This window comes from Monodelphis domestica, chromosome 1 (genome assembly GCF_027887165.1).
Source record: "Monodelphis domestica isolate mMonDom1 chromosome 1, mMonDom1.pri, whole genome shotgun sequence".
Lineage (NCBI taxonomy): Eukaryota > Metazoa > Chordata > Mammalia > Didelphimorphia > Didelphidae > Monodelphis > Monodelphis domestica.
The window spans coordinates 10,468,611-10,494,094 of NC_077227.1; the positions used below are offsets into that span (position 1 = coordinate 10,468,611).

General features: G+C 44.6%; 1 protein-coding gene across 1 annotated transcript; it reads right to left on the reverse strand.

Moving 5' to 3' along the window:
• Positions 1-224: 224 nt before the first annotated feature.
• Positions 225-19,989, reverse strand: LIPM (lipase family member M). Its single transcript, XM_001373498.4, has 9 exons — positions 19,701-19,989; positions 16,261-16,378; positions 14,562-14,760; positions 12,102-12,211; positions 9,988-10,124; positions 8,903-9,049; positions 5,698-5,769; positions 3,672-3,743; positions 225-2,423 (listed from the first exon to the last, which is right to left on the reverse strand). Exons 1-9 carry the CDS (start codon positions 19,797-19,799, stop codon positions 2,142-2,144), a joined length of 1,236 nt encoding a protein of 411 aa, XP_001373535.3. The 5' UTR covers positions 19,800-19,989; the 3' UTR covers positions 225-2,141.
• Positions 19,990-25,484: the final 5,495 nt, after the last annotated feature.

Here is a 25,484-nt window from a genome sequence, read left to right on the forward strand (position 1 = left end):
TACAAGCTCAGGGCTCTCCTAGCTTCAGATTTCTATTCTTCAAGCCAGCCTCCTAAGAGCCAGGTTCACTGATGGCACCCTCCCCTCCCCTCCAACCACCATTCAGGTTGTTGCCAAGTCTATCAAGTCTGCCTCCATCCTGCCTTCACATCCATCTCTTCCTCATTGCACACAAAGCTCCTGTCTTAGGTCTGCCCCCCCCACCTCTCCCCTAGACCCCTGTAACATTTTCCCAATGATGTTCCTTGACTTGACTCCAAGCACCCTCAGTACCTAAGGCTCTTTATCAGTCACTGAGGGTGAAAAGACAGAAAAGCTGTCCCTGATTCTATCCGAGTTGGGGGAAGTGTTTATGTGCAGATGCACGCAACATGTGGACAAATGAGGATGTCCATGACGATTTAGGGAGGAGGGACAGAATACTGATAATGAGGGGAAAGAAGAGGAGGTTTCCTATGGAAGCTGCCAAGGGACACAAGAGATTCTGGGTGGCCGAGGGGAAGAAGGGGCGCGTTTCATGCATGGGGTTGAAGTGGGGTAGGACTGAGGGAAGAGAGCCGATGATGCAGAGGGGAATGGGCGTGCCAATCTCAGCAAACAGCCAGTAGTTCAGCCTGACTGGAATGGAGAGTATGGCAAGCTGTCATTATTGTCCTCTCCAGGCAAAGATGGTCTCCTACTCTGAAACATCAGAGGACTCCTAATTGCTTTTTGGGTAAAGTTTGGATTGGGGGGCGTCCACAAACTGCCCTAATGTCCCAATCACCCAATGCTACTTTCCCCTCTTCCTGCCCTCCAGGTTTCAGCCAAAGTGGACTGTCCAGTATCTTCCTCACCACTTCCTGCTGTCTCTGGTCTCTGGGCAGTTGCTCAGACCATCCTGTCTTCCTGTCTCCTCCTCCTTCCTCATCACTTCCTTTCAAAATCCTTCCCTTCTTTCAGGGTTCCTTTTAGGGATCACTCTCTCCCAGCATCCTTCTCTGATCTTTATCAGCCAAAGTGTTCCCTCCTTCTCCAGTTTTCCTAGAAACTCTTTGTCTGAATGACCCCTTTGTTTCTGTTGGTACTCCTGAAGGGAGGGACAATTGTTATTAGTCATTATTATAAGTGTTTGCCTTTATTTGTATCTCAAGCTCTTAGAATACTGTATGGCACAGTCACACAGGCAAGCAGGGGAGGTAGGAGTTGAAGCCAGGTCATCTGACCTCATAGGTAAGGCTATCACCAATGTGCCATCCTGCCTTCCTACATCTCAGAGGAATATTTTCAGATCTCTTCATAATTTTACTTTAGGTGGTTCTAAGAGAGAATATGTATGAAGGCACTGCTACTTAGAGTGATCTTGGGCAAATCACTTTCCTCTGGGCCTCAGTTTCTCCATCTATAAAATAGGGAAATTGTGGAAGAAGGATCAGCTTGTTCTATTGGGCCCAGGGTTCTGGATTAGGAGTAGCAGGTAGAGACTGTGACAAAGGCAAGTTTGGACCAGACTACAACAAAACCTAACTGACCTCCAGAACTATTCCAGAGTGGAACAGTCTTCCTCAGGAAATTGTCAATGCCCCCTTGCATCAGAATCCTTTATGAAGAAGCTGGCTGCCAATTTGATTGAGGATGGTAGAGGGGATTCCTTTTCATGTATGGGTTGGACAAGATGCCCTCTGAGATTCCTTTCAGCTCAGAAACTCAACAGTTGCATGATGAGACAGTCAGAGGTTCATTGTTTCTCTTGATCTAATATTCTGGATGATTAGGATCTGGCCAGAATGATCACTTCACTTGACTACTGTAGAGCCTTATCCTTTGAACCTGTTCCTGACTCAGGATCCCCAGGAACTTTCACCCTAAGACATCTGGGTAATTGACGCAATAAAACAACACCCCCCTTCTTTAATCTAATGGATTTCCTTGATTCTTTCTTCAGGCTACTGAACAGCCACAGTTCACAGGTCAAGGAGTCCTCTATTTCCCCCCAAGACTGATAATAATTTTATTGATAGAAAAGAAGCACTTATGTTGTTTGGATCAAATAGAGAAAATCATCAAGGAAGGTAGAATAAAGCCAAGTCCTCCTTCCCTTCTTTTCCTAGTCTCCCGACCTCTATCCTCTAGTCCCCCCATGCACCTGGGGCTTCTCCATATCAGAGCATCTCCAGTGCAGACCTCCCAGACCTTTCCAGGGAGAGGCTCATTTCTTTCTGTTTCATCATCTCAATGATCTCCTGGTACAACCGCTGTGGCGCATCCAGTCCCCAGATGAAGTCTGTGTGGGCCCATTCTGGGATGTTCTTATGGTAGACAAGGTTGGTCATTTGGGTGAGCAAGATGCGCACGTCATCTGGGTCTGAAAGCCAGTCTTGACCCCCTGACCACACTGCTATGGGGACAGTCATGTCTTTAATCTGGTACCTCACAGGAGTTGGCTAGGAAAAAAAAAAAAAGAATTTGTCTTGATTTGCATTCACAAACTAAAAGATAAAAACAATATATAATAAAATAAAGAGGCAAAGCACAATAAATTAAATTAAAAGTTAAGAAAAATATAATTGAATGCTCCAATATTATTGTAAGCATTTCCCTCCGATAGTGTGGGTCACAGTCCATCCACACCTACAAGTACCAGCCAACTCTGGTGCTCTACCACAAATCTGCCCCAGGGCCGCTAGCCAAGGTGCTAGCAGCAGTCTTTGAATTCTCTTTCCATCAGAGGGAAATCAGTGGAGTACAGAGACTGTCCATCTGTTATCCCATGCTCTCATTGTGACACCAGACCATAATTTCTCAAATCAAATATTTCTCTGATAACATCCTTTAGAGCAAAATTTCTGTCGAATTTTTCCACTTGGCAAAGGTACTGGAGTGGGTTGCCATTTGTGCCAGCTCATTTTCCAGCCTGACAAACCAGGTAATAGGAACTTGATTAGTCAGATCCTTCAATTATCTGCAGTTTCTTACATTTATTTAAGGTATAGGAGGAGTCTCCTGCCCTGTTCAGATAAAACAAACTGAATAGAAGGAATTCATCCAAAGAGGGTAGTGTCTGATAGTGAAGGGGCACTGCAACTCTAACCACGACCTGGGTTTCAGGTCTGGCTCTTCTAATTGCTACTAAGATGACCTTGGGTGGGTTGCTAGCCCCAAGCCCAAGCCTCAGTTTCTTCACCTATAAAAGAGGAGGCTGGACTCTAAGGTCCCCTCCAACAGAGTCTGACCTTGGATGTTCCCCTTTTCTGACTCCTCTAAATGCAGCAAAGCATCCCAGTCTATCATGGTGAAGTGGCACAGGGACCTCTTAGCTCAATTGAGAGGATCTATTTGTCCTGGAGTCCTTTTGGTCTCTAGCTATTTCCTCCCTTCCTCTAGGACAGAGTTGGCAAACCTTTAGTGCCCAGAGAGCAAATTCAAACTGTCAGGAAGCTCTCCCTCTTTCCCCTCCACCCCCATTCCTGGAGAGAGTTGAGGGAGAAAGTGCTTGTTTTGGGCAGCTGAATGGAGGGGTGGGACATGCAAAAAATGTCCTTAGGAACTGGGAAGTGGGAGAACAGAGCAGCTCCCTGAGTGCCTGCTGTGCCACGGCTTCGCCAACAAGGCTCTAGGACGTTCCTATTGTAGAACTTCAGAGTTTTCGAAGGATGGGGCCATCATTTCAGGAGGTGGTATTTTTTTCCTACCTGATTGCATTTCTCCAGATTCTTAGTTTCACTTCCCCAGTCAAATGCTTGGAGCTCTCCAGAATTCATTGCCTTAGAGGAGGAAGAAGAAGAAGGTAATCTTGGTACAAAATGCTTGGTGACTAGAAATGGGATACCCAGCCTGCCCCTGTAAGAGAGGGAGGGACTGAGAGAGGGTAAAAGTCAGGAAACCAAGGTCTTATTTCTTCTCTGCAGATATGAGTTATTGAAGGGGAGGGATATGACCTATCTGGTGAATAGCTGCTCCCAAAGGTTAGTGCCTGTAGTATTGTGGCTGCACATAGTAGGTGCTTCATATATGCTATTTGGGTTGGTGGTTTGCTGCCTGCTTGTAAGGAGGTCTCTGGTGGACTGCCTCAAGGGTCTGGAATTGGCCCTATACTAGTTAACTTAAAAAAAAAATATGTGCCATGAACCAAGGCACAGTTTGGCATCTTTATCAAATTTATAGATGACACTAAGCTGGCAAAGGTAGCTCATTCGGTGGTTGACAGAGTTAGAATCCCAAAAGAACTTGAGAGGCTAGAGCATTGGGTTAAATTTAATTAGATGAAATCTGGTGGGAAAAATGTAACATGTTACACTTTGGATCAAAAAACTGATTTCACAAAGACAAGATGGAGGAAGTATGACAGATCTTTAAAAAGATCTGAGGGATTCAGTGGACCACAAGCTTAACAAATGTCAGTGGTGTGATGTGGCAGGCAAATAAAGGCAAGACTGGTAGAGAGTCAGTTTCCAGTTCCAGAGAAGTGATAGACATATCACTCTGTGTTTGGCTCAAACCCCACCTGAATTGTTACATTCAGTTTTGGAGCCACATTTTGGAAGGATATTAATTTTCTGGAAAGCTAGAAGTAGGCAATTGAGATGGTGAAAGACCTTGAGCTCATCATGCTACATAGGATGAAACTAATAGATAAAGTAGACAAAAGAAATATTGGGGGAACACAAGAGATGTCTTCAAGTTTCAAATACTGTCTTGAAACACTGTCTTGGGGGAAAATGGATTAGATTTCTGTTTACTCCCCAAAAAACACAATGAGGGGCAGTAGGTGATATAAAATATGAAAAATGAATCTGTTTTTGGTATTAGGAAAGACTTCTTCTCATTTAATGCTGGCTCCAAGTGGATGGTCCTGTCCTTGGAGGTGGTAGATTACTCATCATTGGACATCTTTAAGCCAGAGTTCAATAGGTAACTCCTGAGTAAAGAGAACCCCCCCTCCCCCCCCCCCCCCCATGGCTGGTGATCTAGCCTCTGTTTGAAGACCTCTCCAGACTGGCCATCACTCTTTGGAATGGTACTGAGTGAGGAAGACTTTCCTGACATCGACTGAAACTGCTCTACATCTTCCCCTCATTGCTGCTCCTGAACCCTTCCTTTGGCCATCTGGGACCAACAGAACCAGCTTACCCCTTTTCCTTGGGCCTCCCCTTCATGTATCCGAAGACAGTGATCATGTCTCCCTTCAGGCTTTTCTTTTCGGGGCTAGAAATCCCCAGCTCCATACGCTGGCCAATCAGTCAATGAATCAGACAATAAGTATTTATTAAATGCCTACTACATGGTGTAGCACATGGATTTGAGGGCTCTCCATGAACTGGCTACTGTCCTCTGGCCCTCTGGCTTAAGAGGGTCCTAAAACTGTGGCACCCAGAAATGGTCCTGGCAACCGAGATGTGGGCAGGTCCTGGAGGACTGACACATCCCTCTCCTGGGATGTAGGGCTTCTCTCAGTGTAGCCAAAGATCTCTTAAGGATTAAGTCAAGTCAATAAACATTTATTAAGCCCTACTATGTGCCAGGCACTGATGGCAGCTGTGTCCTCCATCTCCTTTGGGTGTACAGCTATATACCTATCTGCTTATCTTGATATCTCCAAACACTCACAAATAAAAGCATATATAAGCTATCAAAAGGTCACCATTTGATTCAGTCCCCCAAGCATTCATCAATGTCCATTTAAGCCTGTGTCAGGGATGAAGACATTGGCTGCCTTACCTGGCCCCAGTGCAGTATGTTCTGTACCGATGTTCCCGCAGGGGTATGGGCGACGTAGACATTGGCTCGACTCTGCAAGAAAGCAGGAGGGAAGCCTTGGTCATCCGGCGACTTATTGAAAACAAACACAAGCTGGGCTGGATCCCCCTTGCCCAGGCAGGGCCTTGCCCCACAGTTCTCCAGGGCTATTCTTTTCTCCTTAGGAGCATCTCCAAGTGTGGAAAGGCTCTCCACAGGTAAGGAATGGAAGCAACAGATAAAAGGAGGGAGAACTAAAAAGAAGAATGAGGAAAATCTTTAGTAAAGGAGCACCATGAAAGCAGAGGGCTTTTAAACCTTTCTTTGCTATGTCCAGGACCCCTTGGACTCTCTGTCCAGTGGAGCCTCAGGATTTCTCAGAATAATGGTTTGAAATGCATATGATCATATGCAAAGGGTTACAAAGGAAACCAAGTACATCAACATTCAGCCATCAACATACTTTTAAAAAATTAGGGGGGCAACTGGGTGGCTCAGTGGATTGAGAGCCAGGTCTAGAAATGGGAGATCATTGGTTCAAATCTGGCTTCAGGCACTTCCTAGCTGGGTGACCCTGGGCAAGTCACTTAACCTCACTTGCCCAGGGTCACACATCTAGGAAATGCCCGAGGGGCAGATTTGAATCCAGGACCTTTTGTCTCCAGACCAGACCTGGCTCTCTCTCCAGTCACCCAGTTCCCCTGACAAAACAACAACAACAACAAAAACTTTTGAAAACTAAATTCCTGGGTCTCAGGTTAAGGGTCTCCAAGTCCTGAGACATTTTACATCTTTTTCTTTTGTAGTGATTTTGCAGTGTTTGCTTGACTTTCTCAGACTTTTGATGATGAAAAACCTTTTTTGCTCAATGCTGTGACTCTTGCTTTTTTTTTTTAATCATCTCTGTGTCCTTGATTATGATTTTGTGTAAATGAGAGAAGAGAATTCAGGCTCAATCCCAAATCTGGTGCAGACTACCTGGAAGATGTTGGGTTGGTCTCTTAGCCTCTCTGTGCCTCAGTTTCCTCATTTGTAAAATATGAACTGGACACTTTGAAGTCCATCCTAGCTCTGAATCTGTGATCCTTCATTAGACACTTGGGTATTTTGGGTCATAATGGTCATTCTGCATAGAAATATCAGGTGCACTGTGTGTGTGTGTGTGTGTGTGTGTAATTGTAATGGACCACAGAGACCTGGACACATCTCTGCATCCTTGATAGAATCCTAGTACTCTGGGGGCAAGGCTTCCTTCATTTTGGGTTTCTATCATCAGTAGCCAGTGCAGAGTATGGCGCACAGCAAGCATTTAGCAAATGCTGCTAGGTGGATTTGATCCAAACTGGCTGGAGGCTCTCAAGCAGAGTCCTCTGAGCCTCAGCCCTGTGCAGGGGCCCCTGGGCTCTTCAAAGCTGCCTCAGGAAAGGGAAGCTCTGGTTGGTCCAGTGAAACCTGAAAGGCTTTGGGATGGACCTGCTTGACAGACTGCTGAATGGCAGTTCAGAGATAGGCATCATGAGGCTGGAATGAATGTTTTGGCTGCAATTCAGGAATGTGGCACTTCCTGAAGACCATGAATTAAGCAAGAGGGGTTGCAATCTGCATTAGTGAAGGGTACACCAACATCAGTGAAAGCCAGTGTGTGTGTGTCTGGAGACTCATTTATTATTTCATGGACTGCCAATACCAAAGTATCGGCCACCTTAGTGGCCAACCAAGCATGAAATAGCATTTCCCAACTCTGCCATCTTGTTCCCCAGCGCTCATCTATAAAATGGGCAGAAAAATACCTGAAGGCCATTCCTCAGGCAGGGGAGGGGTGTGTGTGTGAGAAGGACAAACCAGAGTACTGGAGGAGGGCCTTTTTGCCCTTAAATGAGATTAGGTTAAGGACACATGCCTAAAGGGAACTCCCCAATTGGGAAACTCCCTCCCCCAAGGCGATCAGCACCTCCTCTCTCATTGACAGTCTTAGGGTGATGTCCAGAGCAGGAAGTGACCTGCCCAGGGTCACCCAGCCAGTAAGGACAAGTGCCTGGTGCAGCTCCAGCAGGATGTAAGCCCTTGGAGGATCAGATGGTGCCAGGCGGTCCTGGTATTCTCTTTGTCTGGCACACTGATGGGCATAAACCAGGAACTCAATAAGTGCCAGGGGCTTGAGTAGGTTTCCAATCTGGGAACCAGGAGGAGACTGGTGGCTGGAATGTGTTCCATGTGGAATGGCTCTCCTGACCGCCTGCCTCTTTCCCTTTACTCTCACTACAAAGAGGCTGGGAGTGAACAGAAACTCATCTCCACAGACTGTGGCCTCTACATGGGATGTGTAGCCATGCATAGTGTACCATATACACATCGTTTAGAGCTTTTCCTTTGAGGTAAGTCCATTAGATAGTATTATTATTCCATTTTGCAGTTGAGAAAACTGAAGCCTAGCCATAAGGGGTTAGGGATGGAATTTGAACTCCAGACCCAGCTCCACTCTCCCTCTTCCCCCCTCATCCTTTTCAGTTCACATCTGGTTTTAGACACTTCTGAGGTGTGTGACTTTGAGCAAGTCACTTCACGCTGTGTGCCTCAGTTTCCTCAATGGTAAAATGAGCTGGAGAAGAAAATGGCAATCTTCTCAAGGAACTTTGCCAAGAAAACCCCAAATGGGTCTCAAAGAGTCGGATGTGGCTGAAAACTCTCTGAAGAACTTCCTGATTGTAGGTCTAGCTCTCTAGTGATAGCAGGGAGGAGGGGTATGAGCACAAGCTCAATGTCTGCTGCTGTGCAAAGGGCTTTACAATAATATTCCTTATAGGGGGCAGCAGGGTGGCTCAGTGGATTGAGGGCCAGGCCTAGAGATGGGAGGTCCTGGGTTCAAATTTGACCTCAGGTACTTCCTAGCTTAACCCCCATTGCCTAACCCTTACCCCTCTTCTGCCTTAGAACCAATACACCGTATTAATTCTAAGGCAGAAGGTGAGGGTTTAAAAAACAAGAATAGCCCTTATATTTCCCCCTCTCCCAGCCCGCATCCCACTCCCCACAAGGTCTGTTGGACAAATGAGGGACTGACTATCTCATGGAGTGAGACACCAGGGATGAATCTTTACAAAATGAAGCCTGGGGAGGGGGCTCCTCACGGGCTTCGGCAGCTTCCTGCCTCAGCCTCAGGGCACCACCTGGACAGCCCAGCCCCTACCATGTTCAGGTTGTTGGTGTTGAATCCTCCCAGGAGCAGGATAAAGTTGCTGCAGAGTTTGTCCAGAATGATTTGGCCACAAAGGTGGATTAACAAGGGCTTCAGGAACTTGTGCTGGTGAAGAAATTCCTTCTTGCCAAACATGCCCTGGGACAAAACAATCAATAAGCATTTATTAAGCCCCCGCTCTGCGCCCCCAGGGAGAAAAAGAGAGAAGGGGTGGGGCATCTCTCAGCCTGGGGGAAAATCTACTCATCTCAATTCACTTTCATTCCATCAGCATTTATTTACTCCTTGAATGGCTTTGTGCTAGACACACTTCCTGCCCTCAAGGGGATTCCAATCTTGTGGGCCAAGAGCGGAGTGAAAGGATGTAAAGAACATTCTGTCATTAATCACTTGGGTGCAAGTCCTGAATCAAACATATCCTGAGTGAGACCCTGGCCAAGTCACTCATCCTTTGAGGGACTCTGGTGACTTTCTTAGACCATAAGCTTCCAAGCAAGTACTAATTGGTGTTAGTGAAGGGTCTTTTCTCATTGGGAGGAAATCACAGCTTCCAGGTAAAAAACCAAAAACTATATTGTGAGCTGGTGAATGGTTAGCAAGGTTGGTGGTGCTGGTGAGTGGTTAGCATGGAAGATGGTTAGCTGTGAGTGGTTAGCAAGCAGGAGATGGCACCTGACCTAGGTCGGGAAGGAAGCTAGGGATTACACGGGTCTGAAGCAGTGAGGGAAGTCATCCTGGACAGGAGGGACAGAGAGAAAAGAAGGGATGTCCTGCATGAAGAATGGGGAAATGGAGGGCATATGAAGAGAAATTGCAATCTAGGAAGCCTGGAAAAAGGTTGTGGAGGCTGAGCCTTTTCAGTTTTATATTGGAAGCCATTGATGACTTATGAGGAAGATAGGGACCTGGCCAGAGCTTGACAGCTGAGGTGGGAGAGAGTGAAAATCTGTCTGCCTGCTTCCCCTGGGGACAGCTCCCAGTGGACTTGCAAAGGCTTGTCTGACTGAGGAGCTACCCTCCACCTCCGATTAGATTCTTTACTAATTGGCCCTGGGATGAGCTAAGGAATCACTTACCTTGATCATTATCTCTGGCAGGAGCAAGAATTTGGTCCCAGGACTTTTTGAGTGCTTAACTGAGGCTACTGGAGCTAAAGCAAAATACATTTTGATTCTCTGGGCCAGTTCAGGCATTGTAGAAAATGCAATGAAGGCTGTAGGGGTAGAAGAGATGGATGAGGAGCTATCCAACCTCTCCCCTGTCCCCCCACTCCTCAGGCTTCAGGGAGGGAACTCCTCTGTCTCCTAAGAGCTCAGTCTATCCAACTGGAGGATTCCACTCTGTAGCCCATCCTTCACAATTAGAATTCAGAAATGATGGGTTAGCATGGCTCCTTTCATTTACATATCATGAAAAATAGCCTAGGGAGTGGAAGGTAGATTTCACATAGGATTCTGGGTTGGAATTGTATGCGAATTGGAATGAAGATTTCATCAATCTCATAGTAAATACTGAGAGACAGAGCCGGGCAGTGGGTAGAACACTGGACTTGGAATCTAGAAGACCCACATTCTCACGTTTCACCTGTGACATGAGAGATATGACCCTTCAGAGCCTTAGTTTCCTCATCTATGAAATGGGGTTAAGAATATCTGGAGAATCTCCCTCATAGATGCATCATCAATGAGACTCGGATGAAATAATGCTGCCAATCACTTTGGGGCAACAGGCACCTATTGATAAGTTTTGTAACTTCATTTTTTTTTTCCTGGGCCTGTGATTCTGCCACTCTAAGTGATTTCTCCTACCCCAGAGAGAGGCCCCTTCTCTGCAACTTCTCATCTAAGAGTTGCCTGGTCATTTGACTGAGAAGTATATATGAAATGCCTGCTCTGTGCCAGGCACTCTATTAAAACCTGGAACAATGGGATGTGGCAGAAGTGAGACTTGAACACAGGTCTTCCTCAGACTGAAGCTAGTAGCTCTCTATCCACTCTATGATGCCTCTATCACTTGTTAGTTTGTCAAATTGCCTTTTGCAAGGATGAGTGGTGGATCCAGGATCTTGAAGGAAAAATGCCTTATCTCTATGTCTACCAGGCTCTTTTTCCTATCTAATTTTATACAAAACAGGAAATCAATACCAAAGGAAGACCAAGTCCAATTGTCCCTTCCTGCCCCCCTCCAGCATCAATAGAACAGATTTCATTGCTTACCATAGGCTCCAAGATAGTCCTGGCAATATGGTAGAGTGTGGATAAAGGGCAGCTTTTAGAATCAGGAAGTCCTAGCTTTGACTCTTGCCTCACATACCAGTTGTGTGACCCTGGGCAAGCCCTTTCCACTCCCTGGGCCTCAGTTTTCTCATCTGTAAAATGGGATGGGATTGGCCTAAATGGCCAGCTCCATATCAATGATCCAGTGATCTCCTTTCTGTCTTTTTGAGTAAGCTGAGTTAGATGCTTACCATTCCCTGGACAAGGGTCCTATGCCTATCTGAGGAGCATCTGCAGATGACTCCATTATCCTGCCTGTGAAACTGAGGCACATAGCTATTTAGAGAATAGTAAAGCCTTGACTCACTCCAGGGTTTGGGAAAGGGGTAATTAGAACAGGAACCACACACTTGGCTATGTTGGATGCACTCAGGGCTATGTTCCCCCTAAAGGAGATTTGTTTCCTGACTTATGAAGCTCTTGGGCCTCAGGTGACTAATGTAGGGGTCTGGATCAAAATACAAAGATTTACCAATGAACTTTTGGGGGATAAATCTGCATCTGAGATGTATTTCAAAAGAACCTAAGGAGTCCACAAGGAATGAATATGATCTAGGCATGAGGGACCACAAGCTAGCAGGCCAGGTTGACTGGAATAGGGAAAGTATGGAAGGAAGGAATAGGATTCATCTAAGGCTGGAAAGGTTGGTGGGGACAGACCATGGAGGGCTTCTAATTCTGGGCTTTGTATTTTAACTAGAGGCCACAGGGAGGTGCTGATTATTTCCAAGTAAAGGAAGAGATGCTTTCAGATGTGTATTGAAGGAATAAGAGGTGTATGGACCATGGAGTGGGCTGTGTAAGGAAGGTGTGGGGAGATGAGATAGGAGAAGAGATAGGTCAAGGCTCAGAGCCAGGCTTTCCTGTTTCTTTGGAGGTGGTTAACTTACAAATCTGCTCCCCATTTCACATACCCATTGTGGTGCCTTGTGAGTAGCCGACATAAAATACTTTTTCCTGGCCCGTTTTCTGCAAAATAAAGTTTATCACTGCTGGAAGGTCAAACCTAGCCATCTCATCATAACTATAAGGGGAAAGAAAGTTTGATGTAATGATTACCATTCCTGCATTGGGAACAGAGCATGTCTTAAGAAAAACAAAACAAAACAAAACAAAACAAAACATAAGCCTGAGATTTACAAGGATGTTTATGGGAATATCTATAAGGGGTCAACAATGAGTTTGATAGTCTAGAGCTCATGGGCATTGGAGCATATGCCTGAACTTGAGCCAGTCAGTGTCTGGCTGGGTCTACAGGTCTGATCAAGAACCCCAATTTGTCTCATCTTAGATTATCTGGCATCATAATCATCAGTAATATCTTTTAAAAAAAAAAAAACAAACAACAAACAAACAAACAAAAAAAAAACCCCTTACCTTCTGTTTTAGAATCAGTGTTGTATATTGGTTTCAAGGCAGAAGAGTGGTAAGGGCTATCTATCCATCTATCTATCTATCTATCCATCCATCCATCCTTCTTTCTTTCTTTCTTTCTTTCTTTCTTTCTTTCTTTCTTTCTTTCTTTCTTTCTTTCTTTCTTTCTTTCTTTCTTTCTTTCTTTCTTTCTTTCTTTCTTTCTTTCTTTCTTTCTTTCTTTCTTTCTTTCTTCCTTCCTTTCTTTCTTCCTTCCTTTCTTCCTTTCTTCCTTTCTTCCTTCCTTCCTTCCTTCCTTCCTTCCTTCCTTCCTTCCTTCCTTCCTTCCTTCCTTCCTTCCTTCCTTCCTTCCTTCCTTCCTTCCTTCCTTCCTTTCTTCCTTTCTTTCTTTCTTCTTTCTTTCTTTCTTTCTTTCTTTCTTTCTTTCTTTCTTTCTTTCTTTCTTTCTTTCTTTCTTTCTTTCTTTCTTTCTTTCTTTCTTTCTTTCTTTCTTTCTTTCTTTCTTTCTTTCTTTCTTCTTTCTTTCTTTCTTTCTTTCTTTCTTTCTTTCTTTCTTTCTTTCTTTCTTTCTTCTTTCTTCTTCCTTCCTTCCTTCCTTCCTTCCTTCCTTCCTTCCTTCCTTCCTTCCTTCCTTCCTTCCTTCCTTCCTTCCTCTTCCTTCCTTCTTCTTCCTTCCTTCCTTCCTTCCTTCCTTCCTTCACTTCCTTCTTTCTTTCTTTCTTTCTTTCTTTCTTTCTTTCTTTCTTTCTTTCTTTCTTTCTTTCTTTCTTTCTTTCTTTCTTTCTTTCTTTCTTTCTTTCTTTCTTTCTTTCTTCCTTCCTTCCTTCCTTCCTTCCTTCCTTCCTTCCTTCCTTCCTTCCTTCCTTCCTTCTTCCTTTCTTTCTTTCTTTCTTTCTTTCTTTCTTTCTTTCTTTCTTTTCTTCTTTTCTTTCTTCTTTCTTTCTTTCTTTCTTTCTTTCTTTCTTTCTTTCTTTCTTTCTTTCTTTCTTTCTTCTTTCTTTCTTTCTTTCTTTCTTCCTATCTATCCATCTATCTATCTATCTATCTATCTATCTATCTATCTATCTATCTATCTATCTATCCATCCATCTATCCATCTATCTATCTATGTCTATCTGTCTATCTTTATCTTTGTTTCTGAATAAAGTCCCATTTTTGGGTAGAATCACTGAAGGCATCTTTGTAATGATTGTTACCATTGTTAGGGCTAGAATGCCACATCTTAGGGGTTTTTAGCCTTTTTTGTGTGTCATGGACCCTTTTGGCAGTCTAGAGATGTCTATAGACCCATTATTCTTTGACTAATGTCTTTAAAAGCATAAAATAAAATATGGAGGCTTACCAAGAAAATTAACTCTTAAAGGAGTTATCAAAATATTAAAAGTAAATACACAAGTGAACAGACCCTGGGGTGGGAAGCTTGACCCTATTTCAATACAGGTTCAGTACTTTCTCTGCAATTTACACTTTGAGAGAATTCTCAGAACACTTTAAGGTTATGAATCTGATAACTTATTTCATTTGGGTTGGACTCTTACTCCAGAGTCTTCTGTGCCTAGAATATTCTCCTCATCTTTCCTTTCTGATTTGCCTGGTTTCCTTCAACACTTAGCTCAAATCCTACCTTCTTTGAGAGGTCTTTCCTACACCCTGGTCCCCACCACATTGTTAGCATCTTCCCTATGAGGTTGCTTCTCATTCACTTGGTATATCTATGTCTATATCTATGTCTATGTCTATTTCTATAGCTATATCTATGTATTTGCAAGTTATCTCCTTCCCATTAGAACATAAACTCATTGAGGGCAGGTGCATAACTTTCCTGGTGCTAACAAGAAAATGATTAATCAATACAGTCCAGTGCAAGATTGGGGGGGGGGAGCTATCCATAAATGTTTCAAGTACATAAGAAATCAGAGACCCTTGTGTGATTCAGAGCCAGCTAGCTGGGTGTTCCCACAACAATTCTTTCTGCCATTATTCCCAACATCCCTATCTACCTGAAAGCCCAAAACTCATCTTGGTCGACAGAGAGGGTCTTGTGTTTGCAGGACCAGGTGTTCCCTCGGCTGTTCCCCATCCACACATCATAACCCGCATCAGCCAGGATGAAGCCCAGGCTGTTGTTAGGAAGATTCAGGATCCAGTTACTCGCATCACCAAGCAAACCATGTTGCAGTAAAACCACTGGCCTCGGCCCTAGAAAAAGAAAAAGGTCAGTTGACCCCAATGGCTGCCATATTGGAAGCCAAGAGAGAGGGTGAGTTTCACTAGAGATTGAGAAATGATACTGGGCCACAGGAAATAATTCTAGAATTTGCCTTTGGTGTGCCCAGCACAGCATCCAAAGTGCCTTGACTATTAGCCTGAGGTGTACTCTGTCAGGCAATTTAAGTTATCCTCTTTAAGCTTGGAGAAATAAACCAAGTTATGCCTCTCTGGGACAAGCCAGTTTGTTCTTCTTATCTACTCCATGGGTGTTTTGACCCAGCCCTGGACTTATACTACACTGATGAATTTAGAGCCAGAAGACTGGATTCAGATTCAGAATTTACACTTCATACCAGTGTAGACACATGAGAACTCTCTGGCATCGGCTTCTTTAACTGTGAAATAAGGAGGCCAGACTGGATGATTTTTAAGGTCTTTGTCATTTAAAAATATATCATCTCAAGGCATCTAGGTCATGTAAGTAATAGAGCACTGGAACCAGAGTCCAGAAGACCTCAGTTCAAACCCTGACTCAAATATTTAGTAGCTGTGTGACCCTTTGAGCCTGTTTCCTTATCAGGAGAATGAGGGTCTTAGATCAGATAGCTTCTAGCTCTAAGTCTGCGAGCCTTAGGCTGTTAATACTATTGTAGATGGTATCAGCTCTGTTATAGTTAGTTCATATTGAGCTTGTGGTCCACTAAAACCCTCAGATCTTTTCCCCATGAACCAATGACTGGCTATATCTCTCTCATGTCATGTTGACAGAGTTAATTTTTTGAACCAAAATGAGACTAAATTTATCTCCACTAAATTTGGTCTAATTAAATACCCACGTGACTACTGGATGCTGGAGTATTAAAAGGTGGACAATGAGGCAGAAAGAACTTAGAGATTTAGGGTCTCCAATTTGCCAGACCAATCTAAGTAAACAAATAAATAAACTAGAACCTCCCTAGAAATTGTAAAGGGAAAATCCTACTTGAAAATTAGGCATTGCCATCATGTGTCTCCTGCCCTCCAAAAAGGACATGAAATTACTTTCCAAACATGTTCAGAATGCCAGCTAGATGGAGGAAGCCCACCTCATGTAGCAGAAGGGAGGAGACAAGAATTTATTAAGCACCTACTATGTGTCAGACATTTTATAAGTATTATCTCATTTGAGCTTCACAACAACCCAGAGAGGGAGGTGCTTTTATTATCTCTTCTTTGCAGTTGAGGAAACTGAGATAGAGAGGTTTAGCTACTTACTCAGGGTCACAAAATTAGGAAGTATTTGAAGCTCGATTTGAACTCATGTCTTCTTGACCCTAGACCTGGGTCTCTCTCCATTGCAGCACTACATAGCATGAGTGCTTGGCCACCTGGGCATCCTCAAGACCAAGGTCTGACCCTTATAGTGCCTTTGGTTGTCTTAGCTCTGCACACCAAAGCTGCCCCTTCAAGTGGGGGCATCACAGCTGGCACCAGTGAGGAGTCTCCTACCTTGGTTCTTGGGAGTTTCTTGGCCCCAAGGGATTCTGTTGACTGTCAGTATGTAGCCATCCTCTGTGGCAACCTCATATTCCTCGCAGGGGTAGCCGTGGTGCCGGATGATCTCACTCTGCAGGAAGGAAAGTGGGTTTTTGTTCTAGCTTGTTCCAAAGGGTGACATTTCCCATCCCCTTCAAATGTCTAGGGAGCAGGGCTGGGGTGGCATGAAGAGCTCTGCAGGGCAGCCTTGGGCTTGGCTCTGTCAATAACTAGTGCTATGACTCTAGGCAAGTCCTGTCCCTTCCTTGGGTCTCAGTTTCCCCTTCTATAAAATGCAAGGGTCGAATTAGATCTCTTTGCTTTTAGTTTTTTTAGCTTTTAAACTGATTATTTTTCAGTTATAACTAAGGTAGGGCGATCTGGACTTTGCCTTTGGGGTCCAAGATTTAGAGGACTTTTCCATCATTTGAAAAACGTAAGCTTGGCCCCTAGTTAGCAATAAAGTTGTTAAAATAGGAAGCTAGTATCTGGCAGATAGCATCGTGTGTGTGTGTGTGTGTGTGTGTGTGTGTGTGTGTGTGTGTATTTGCTTTACTCCACACAAGTTTTTCCTGGAAAAAGAATTGGATTTAGGGCCAGAGAACCTGGTCATAAATTTAAGCTTTCCCTTGAAGGGTGCAGTACACATGGCACAGGACCATGCAAACAGTAGGGGTTTAATAAATCCTGCCCGGCTGAGTGAATGCTCAGAAATATTTAAGCTTCTGATATGAGAACAGAACTCCCGAGAGAAGAATTAGCTCCTTCACTTGGTATCTGAGTATCTTGTTGTGATGGGAAGCCCAAGAATTCATGTGTGTGTGTGGCTGTACATGCTGCTGTGTGTTCATGTATACATGTAGTATCCTTGCAATGAGATGATTCAGTGGATAGAGCTTTGGGTCTGACATCAGGAAGACCCGAGTTCAAATCTGCTCCTAGACTTTTACTACTTTGTGACCCGAGGCAAGTCACACAATCTGTCTGCCTCAGTTTCCTCAGTTGTAAAATGGGGATCATCACAGCACTCTCCTCCCAGGGTTATTGGGAGAATCCAATGAGATAATATTTGGAAAGTGCTTTGTAAATGCCATCTCTTATTATTTAGGGTCACTAGGTCCATTGGGTTGTCCACTCTACTGTCATCCTTGGGCAGTCGCACGTATTTAGAACCCCACTTTGTACCCAGGAGGAAGGAAAGCTAGTCCTGAGCCTCCCCAATACATGCAACAATGAGGACCTTTTAATTTTTCAAAGTAAACTTTCTCAGACCCTCGCTCTGAGCCAGTTACTTCTTCCTTTAGGCAATATTCTACCATCTTGGCTATGGGATTGCCCAGAAGATATTAAGGCCAAAACAAAACAAAACAAAACAAACAGCTGGCTGTGATGTGGGAGGGAGGAGATGGGTCCTGGGAGGCAGACCTGGAAGGGCCAGTAGAGCTCTTTTACTCCAGCTCTGCCTTTCCCAGATAATAATATACCAGCTTACACTGGTATGACATGGCAAGGATGGCACAGTTTACTGTGTGCTCCTCACAAGAATCCTGGGAGCTTCTTACCACATACTTTCTACGTCATCGAGAGGAAACTGAGACCGACAGGGGTTAAGACACTTGGTAGTGTTTGTAGCAGGATTTGAACTCGTCTTCCTGCCTCGAAATCCAGAGCTTTATCTACTAAACAAAAATGAGTGAATGGAAAGACTTTGATTAAGTAGCGATATTTGCCAAGACCTTTGCTGGGGTACAAAAAGAAAAAATCAGCCTCTCCCTGCTCTCAAGGAGCTCCCTCGATTGCCCAGAGAACAAGGGGATTTGCCCCACGTTGCACCAGTAATCACTAACAAATGGAGCTGGGAGTTTAGCCCCAGTCATGTGTCCACAAATCCAGCATCCTCTCATTAGGTCTTACTGTATTTGTTATTAGAGAGTAACTCAGGCTTACAAGTAGTAGTAGCTCATTACCTGGGATTTCCCATAGCTAGATGGTGCAGTGAATGGACTGTAGGCACCGGGGTCAGGAAGATTCTTTGTGAGTTCAAATCTAGCTTCAGATACTTCCTAGCTGTATGACCCTGGGCAAGTCACTTCACCCTGTTTGCCTCAGTCTCCTCATTTATAAAATGAGCTGGAGAAGGAAATGGCTGACCATTCCACTATCTGCCAGGAAAACCCCAGATGGAGTCATGAAGAGCCAGACAAGACCGAAAACACTGAACAATGACAAAACCTGGGTTTAGCTTATATGTATCTGGAAATAACGAATGTGCCTGAAAGAAGACCTGGACCCCAGGATCCCAGAGCTGGAAGGGGCTTTGGAGATGGTCTAGTCTAACGCCCCAGTTTTAAAGAAGAGGAAACCAAGACCTGAGAGAGGATGGCTCCTGCCCAAGGTTTGTTATGAGTTGTTTTTTCAGTCTTGTGTGACTCTTCCTGACCCCATGTGGGATTTTCTTGGTGAAGATACTGGAGTGGTTTGCCATTACTTTCTCCAGCTCATTTCTCCAGATGAAGAAACTGAGGCAAACAGGATTCAGTGACTTGTCCATGGTCACATAGCTAGTGTCTGAGGCTGAATTTGAACTCAGGAAGATGAGTTTCCCTGACTGTAGACCCAGCAGTCTATCCATTGCACCATCTAGCTGCCCAAGGGTGGGGATCAGAGTAAATACTAACTAGAGCCAGCATTCAAACCTTCATCTTCCAATTCTAGCAGAATGGCTATAGCTAGCAATGAGGGGGTGGGGGAGGCAGCATTGAGAACTGAAGAAAGCCAGCAGCTGGGCCTATTGAGTGCTATCTAGTTACCCCCTCCGTCCCTCATTCCCCCATTACCACAAACCCATCTTTGCATCATAGGAGAGCACAAAAGTGGGTGTCCTTGGGGAGGAGTCCAGAAAGGGGCTGGGTTAGTCTCTCTGGGCTTGCCAGGTAGGCAGGAGACTCCCGATGGCACATGTTGAGGGATAAAAATCCCAGGAAAGTTGTTAAAAATTAAAAAAGCTTGGCAGTGCTACTCATTTAGAAAATGCCTCTATGTTGCTCAAGATCTCTTTCCTTTAAGGGACACAGGCTCAAGGAGGCACACTGGATGCAGCACAACAGGTGTATCTCTTTCCCTCTCTCTCTCCCTCTCCTCCTCCTTCTCTCTCTCTCTCTCTCTCTCTCTCTCTCTCTCTCTCTCTCTCTCTCTCTGTGTCTCTCTTTGTCTGTCTGTCTGTCTCTGTCTGTCTGTCTGTCTGTCTTTGTCTGTCTGTCTGTCTCTGTCTCTCTGTCTCTCTGTCTCTTTCTCTCTCACACACACACACAGAAACACATATGCATGTGCACAAGTAACAAACAGGGCAGAGGTGCATGGAGAGACCCGGAAAACCATTATTCTGTCCCAAACATCACGCAAACCCAACTTACAATGTTCATATATGCCTCAGGGTCCACAGCCTTGGGTCCGATGAGTCTGGAGTCTGCATGGCCTTGAAGCACCCAGGCCACCATGATGAGCCGCCACATTTTGGCCCCTAGTGATCAAACCATCCACTGTCCACTGCTGATCTCCTGCTTAGTCCAACATCTGGCTCTGTTCTGGGCTTTGAGAAGGAAGTTTTCTTGGACTTAAAACTCCAGCTAATGAAAGAGAGATACAGAGAGAGAGAGACAGAGAGAGAGAGAGGGAGAGAGAGAAAGAGAGAGAGAGAGAGAAAAAGAGAGAGACAGACAGACAGACAGACAGAGAGAAAGAGAGACAGACAGACAGACAGAGAGACAGACAGACAGACAGACAGAGAGAAAGAGAGAGAGTGCACTGAGGTGGCCCTCAGCAGGCTTCCGAAAACCCAACCCAACCCAACTCAAATCTCAGAGACAAAATTTCTGTGGTAATTGCTTGCTTCAGGAGAAGAAGATGGGAACCATGCAGGCTGAGCTGAAGGGAGACAGAAGCCGAATGAGTCAGATAATTTTGTAGGTCAGGCTTGGCTCTCCCGGGGTTCTCCCCCGCAGTCCCTGAGCCGTCAGCTGGTGGGTGGGGAAACTTCTTTGATGTCACCTGGAATCACCAGTTTGGTACCCAACCCATGAAGCCAGTGGCTGGCCCTCACCTCTTCTGGGCAGAGTCAGCTTCTCCACACTATCCTCCCTTCCCCCATTTGATTTCTTTTTGAGAAATAAAACTCTTCAGACACAATGCTCTTCAGTCAGGTCTGAGTCTGCATGACTCTGTGGACTTTTTCCTTGGGGGTTTCTTGGCAAAGATTTCCTTCTCTAAAATGTTCCTGTTTTACAAATGAGGAACAGAGGCAAATAGGGGTTAAATGACTTGTCCAGGATCACACAGCTAGTAGAGTCTGAGGCTGGAGTTGAACTCAGATCTTCCTGACTCCAGGGCCAGCACTCTATGCACTGAGCTACCTAACTGCCCCCTCAGAGACAACAGGGTAATGAAAACAAATTGACATTGATATGACACTTTAAGGTTCTGCATTGCACTTTAAGCATACCGGGCACTATTGTAGAGTGGGGGAAAGCCTGGACTCAGAATCCCAAGACTCAAGTTCCAATTCCTGCCCTGAGCACATCACTTGAGCTTGACCTCAAATTCTTCATCTGTAAATGAGGGGATTGAACTAAATGACCTATGAAGTCCTTCCTAGTTCTAATTCTAAGATCTAATGTTCTCATTTTTGCCTGTGAAGTCAGTGTTTTCTTATCCCATTTTACAGATGAGAAAACTGAGGCTCAGAGATGTTAGGTGATTTGTTCAGTATCCCAGAGCTACTATGTGTCTAAAGTCAGGATTCAAATCCAGGTCTTTCTGATCAAACCCAGCACCCCATCCACTAGGCTGAACTGTTTACAAGAACTGCTCTAATCTCCCCCTTTCCAGCCCTTTCCTGCCTCTCCCTTCCCCCAGATGTTAATGCCTTCCCTCTTCTGATGATTCCCAGTTATGTATTTACTCATCCTCTCCCCATCAGAACATCTGCTCCATAAAAGCTGGGACTGGGTTTGGCTCTTGTTTTTCCTTTCTTTTCTAGCCCTCTTGATTAGCGTAGTCACATGATTGGTGCTTAATTAGCACTTGTTGACTGACTCGATGTATGTCCTGCATCTTCTGCAACCTTTTGTGGACTTGTGGGAAAAGCTGATGATCTAGAGACAGAGAACCGACATTCGAATCTTGGCTTTGGTATTTACTATCTGTGAGACCTCCATTGAGTTCCTTCTCATCTTTGAGCCTCAGTTTTCTCTTCTGTAGAATAGGGTGGCTGGAATGGATGATTTATGTCCGAAGAACCAGCCAGTGGCTACCTGATCATTAGAGCTTCTGGGATGACTAGGTTCACCTTGTTGTGATTCTGGCTATTTCAAGCATCTGCACCAGCAGATCTACTGGTCTGGGAGTGGGAGTTGGAGGACTTTGACAACTCACCGAGTATTCCTCGGGTCAGCTGGGTAGTCCTATTTTTAGGCTTCCTGGTGTGGCCTTTCTTTTGGAAAACATTGAATAGAATATTTCTGGAATCATCCTTCCTCCAACAGAGTGGCTGCCATGTCAAAGAATGGAGAGATCACTGGCCAACAATTCCAAGTCCTACCATTGACACATGCTCATTATATGACCCTGGATAAGTCACTTGCCTTCTTAATAGACTGGGCAGGTCTCTCAGGGTCTAAGTTACAGATGAGATACCACTTTTCATCCATGAAGGCAATTTCTACCCCTGACATTTACTTTTATGCCTAGAATGCTCTCCCTCCTGACTCTCACCTTTTAGAAGTCCCAATTTCCCTCAGAGTGGGGTCCAATGCCACTTTCTACAGGAAGTCATCCTTGATTTCCCAGCTGCAAGTATCTCTCCTCCCCCCAAATTTACCTTTTATTATTTCACATATATTTTGTATGTATATATATATAGGTACATGTTGTCTCTTCTGATAACATGTAAGCTCCCTGAAAGCAGGTCTGGATTCTTTTTTTCTTTATATCCCTAAGAATTCAAAGTATGGTGCTTAACACATTGTTTATTGTTGTTGTTCAGTCATTTTCATGACACTTCATGACCCCATTTGGGGTTTTCTTGGCAGAGATACTGAAGGGGTTGTGTCATTTCCTTCTCCTGCTTATTTTACACATGAAGAAACAGGCAAGCAGGGCTAAGTGACTTCGCCAAGATCACCTGGCTAGTAAGTGTCTGAGGCTAGGTTTGAACTCAAGAAGATAAGTCTTCCTGACTCCAGGTTTGGCATTCTATTCACTGTGCCACCTAGCTGTCCCTTGACACATTGTAGGACCTTAATAAATGCTTGTTGATTGGTTGATACAGGTAGAACCAGAGATCCAGTCCATAAGTCAATCGACAAATATTTAGTAAACACCAGGCACTCCAAATGCTCCTAATACACAAAGACAGAAACAGTGCCTACCCTCAAGGAACTTAAGTTCAAAGGAGGGAGAAAAAAACCAACCCAGCAACGAGATATAAACAAGATCGAGAAAGACCTTCTCCAATGTCTTATCAGAGAGTAAAGACCACTCTGGGCAATGGAGGACTCTGACAGCGAAGTTTGAGCCTGGGTTGGTGCTACCAAGTTGGAAAGGACTCCTAGGGTGATGGCAGTATTGATCAGCTGAGGACCAACCTAGCTGATCTCTGGGAGACCCTTCCACCCCTGGGGGTGGGGGTGGGGGGATGCCTTGGTGAATGACTCTCAGACACCATGGATTAAATCCTAGAGGGGCAATGTGTGCGTGGGTCGAGTTGGGAAAGGGAATCATCACTGAGCTGAGGGTGGATCTTTGAAATGTGTCCTACTTGAGATGCACTTATCTTACAGCCATCTCCGTGGATATCTCCTTAACAAGCCTGGACCAGAAACGGGTGTGATTACAAGCTCCCTTCTGTCCCTGGAATGCAGTTCTGGAAGCAGCCAGTCTGAAACTGGAATGATCAGAAGCCTTGGGAGGACACCCATTCTTGCCCAATTAATAGTCCAATTTCACATGCTTTCTGAACTGGTTGGATGGGGATAGGGCACTCACCCTTTGGCTCTTGGGAAGAATTGGTCTTTCTTACAATTCCCCTTTTAATCCTAATCCTGTCTTAATATTCAACTCCTCTATTTGGTGAAGGAAGCCATGGTTATTGAAACTGTAAAGAAGTGCATGCCTTGTCCAATAAATCAGGCTGAAATCGGGGGAAATCCCCCCCCCCCCCCAAACAAAAAAAAAAACCCTTAGGAGGCCAATCAGAGCTCATCTAAACATTTACTTTATCAGGAAGAGGAGGAAGGGCAGCAGGAGAGGGTGGGGAAAGCATTTGCTTTGGGGCCAGAGAACCTGGTTCAAGTCCTGCCTGTTATTGTCTGTATAAACTTGAGGAAGTCACCATCTCTATCTATCCAGGCCTCAGTTTCTTCATCTATAAAATGAAAGGATTGAACTAGATGGTGTTTTAGCTTCAGATTCATGATCCTATGATCCTATGATTTTATTTGTCACTGACAGTTAGTGATTGAATTCCTTGCAACAATAATTAGCCCCTTTTAAGAAGGAAGGAATGAGCAATGGAATGGCCCTCAAGGTCTATGTGGTTCCTTCCTTTTTGACTCTAGGAAGTTTATTTTAGACAAGCAGTTATAAATTGTTACAATTGCTCTGAGCCCCCAGTTAGGAAAATTCTTAACATTTAGGCAGAGAATAGACTTTTCTGCTTTATTTTATTGTAGCTATTTCTCATTAGCCTATAGCCTTTCTGTGGTTGAGGCCAAATTCAGTTTAACTCGAAATCTTTGGGTAATAAAATAACAGATTAGATTACAGTGTCTGGATAGATGAATCCTAGGAGTGAATATTGGGGAGGAAGCCAATTTTTCCTTGGGACTTCCTCTAGATCGGAGGAACAGAATAAGACATCAGACACTCATACCAGGTAGAGCTGAACCTTGGCTCCCATAGAGCTCACGTGGAATTTTTCATGCCTTCTCATATGCTTATTTTGTATCTACTCTGTATTTATCTTTTCAGGGCTGCTCATCTACCTTTGGTCTCTACCAATGGTTCCAAGAAGCTGAAGCATGCAGCGGTCACACCTTGGTTAAGACCATCTCCACAGATGGATCAAACCAGCTTGAGGGTAATTAACAGGCTTCAGAGCCATCAGTGACTTAGGGAGATGTCTGCCCCAAGCATGTGGAGACTTCCCCTGGCCAAATGGGTGGATGAGAACAATTTCAAAGGCCATGAAGAGGACTGAATCACTTGGAGCCTGGTCGGCATGCTATTTGGACCTCTCCAAAGCAGAGAGAATTGAGCACAAGATATGAGAGATAGAAGGGACCTAAAAGGCAATTTTGCCCAATCTCCAGACCCTTTAAATAGATGATGAGATTGAGGCTTAGAGAGGGGCAATGAATTATCCAGGATCATGCAGCTCCCTAATAACAGAACTAGAATTAGAATCCGGCATCCCAGGCAAATGATGTATCCCTTGCCCTCGGTTGCCTTTTTATGTGATAGAAAATATAAGTATAATAATGATTTTAATTGTTCTCCCAGGCAATAATCCACTAAAAAGTAGATATTGATTCAATTAAAGAAACTCTCATAAATGTTAAGTTTTCTGTAGGATTCAAAGCCCTAGAATAGCCTCAGTGATTTCGTTTTTTCACCAAACAGTTCTGCTCCCAGCCTGATGGAATGATTTCATATGTACTTTTATCTGTTCACCGGCATCATCCCCATATGATGGGGCAGGGACTATTTCCCCTGTTCCTCTGTGTCCCTCATGCCTGGCTAATATAGCAAGGTGCCACCTAGAACATACTTCTTGAGGTGAAGTTCAATGTAGCCCTGTCAGAGCTCCTACTGCCTCAATTTGAATCCCAGATGACCGTTTCACAGGGATTAATTTCGGCAGCTGATAATAGTGCAGCAGATCTTATTAGTTCATAGACGAATGAACCTTGCCCAGTGAGCAGTGACTTTGACACTACAAAGTGAGGATGGGCTGCCAAAGTCCACCTGGGTCTCCGTGGAGCCTGTAACAAGGTCGCTGTGCCACAGAATCTCAGAGTTGGACATGAGCTTGTGGCCATCCTGTTTAGGATGTCCCTGATGGAGGTGACCTTCTGCAGCACTCCTGATAAGTGGTCCCCCAGACTCTGCTTGGAGATTCCACAAAGGGAAGGGCCTGCTCT

Bases quoted from the DNA above. Each gene is read 5' to 3' on its own strand.
- LIPM (XM_001373498.4), bottom strand. From the start codon at position 19,799: ATGTGGCGGCTCATCATGGTGGCCTGGGTGCTTCAAGGCCATGCAGAC. The intron at 10,125-12,101 runs GTATGTGAAATG...CTACCCCTACAG, and splicing joins CTCACAAGGCACCACAATGG to CCTTCATTGCATTTTCTACA. The intron at 2,424-3,671 runs GTAGGAAAAAAA...TTTTTTTCCTAG, and splicing joins ATCTGGAGAAATGCAATCAG to CCAACTCCTGTGAGGTACCA.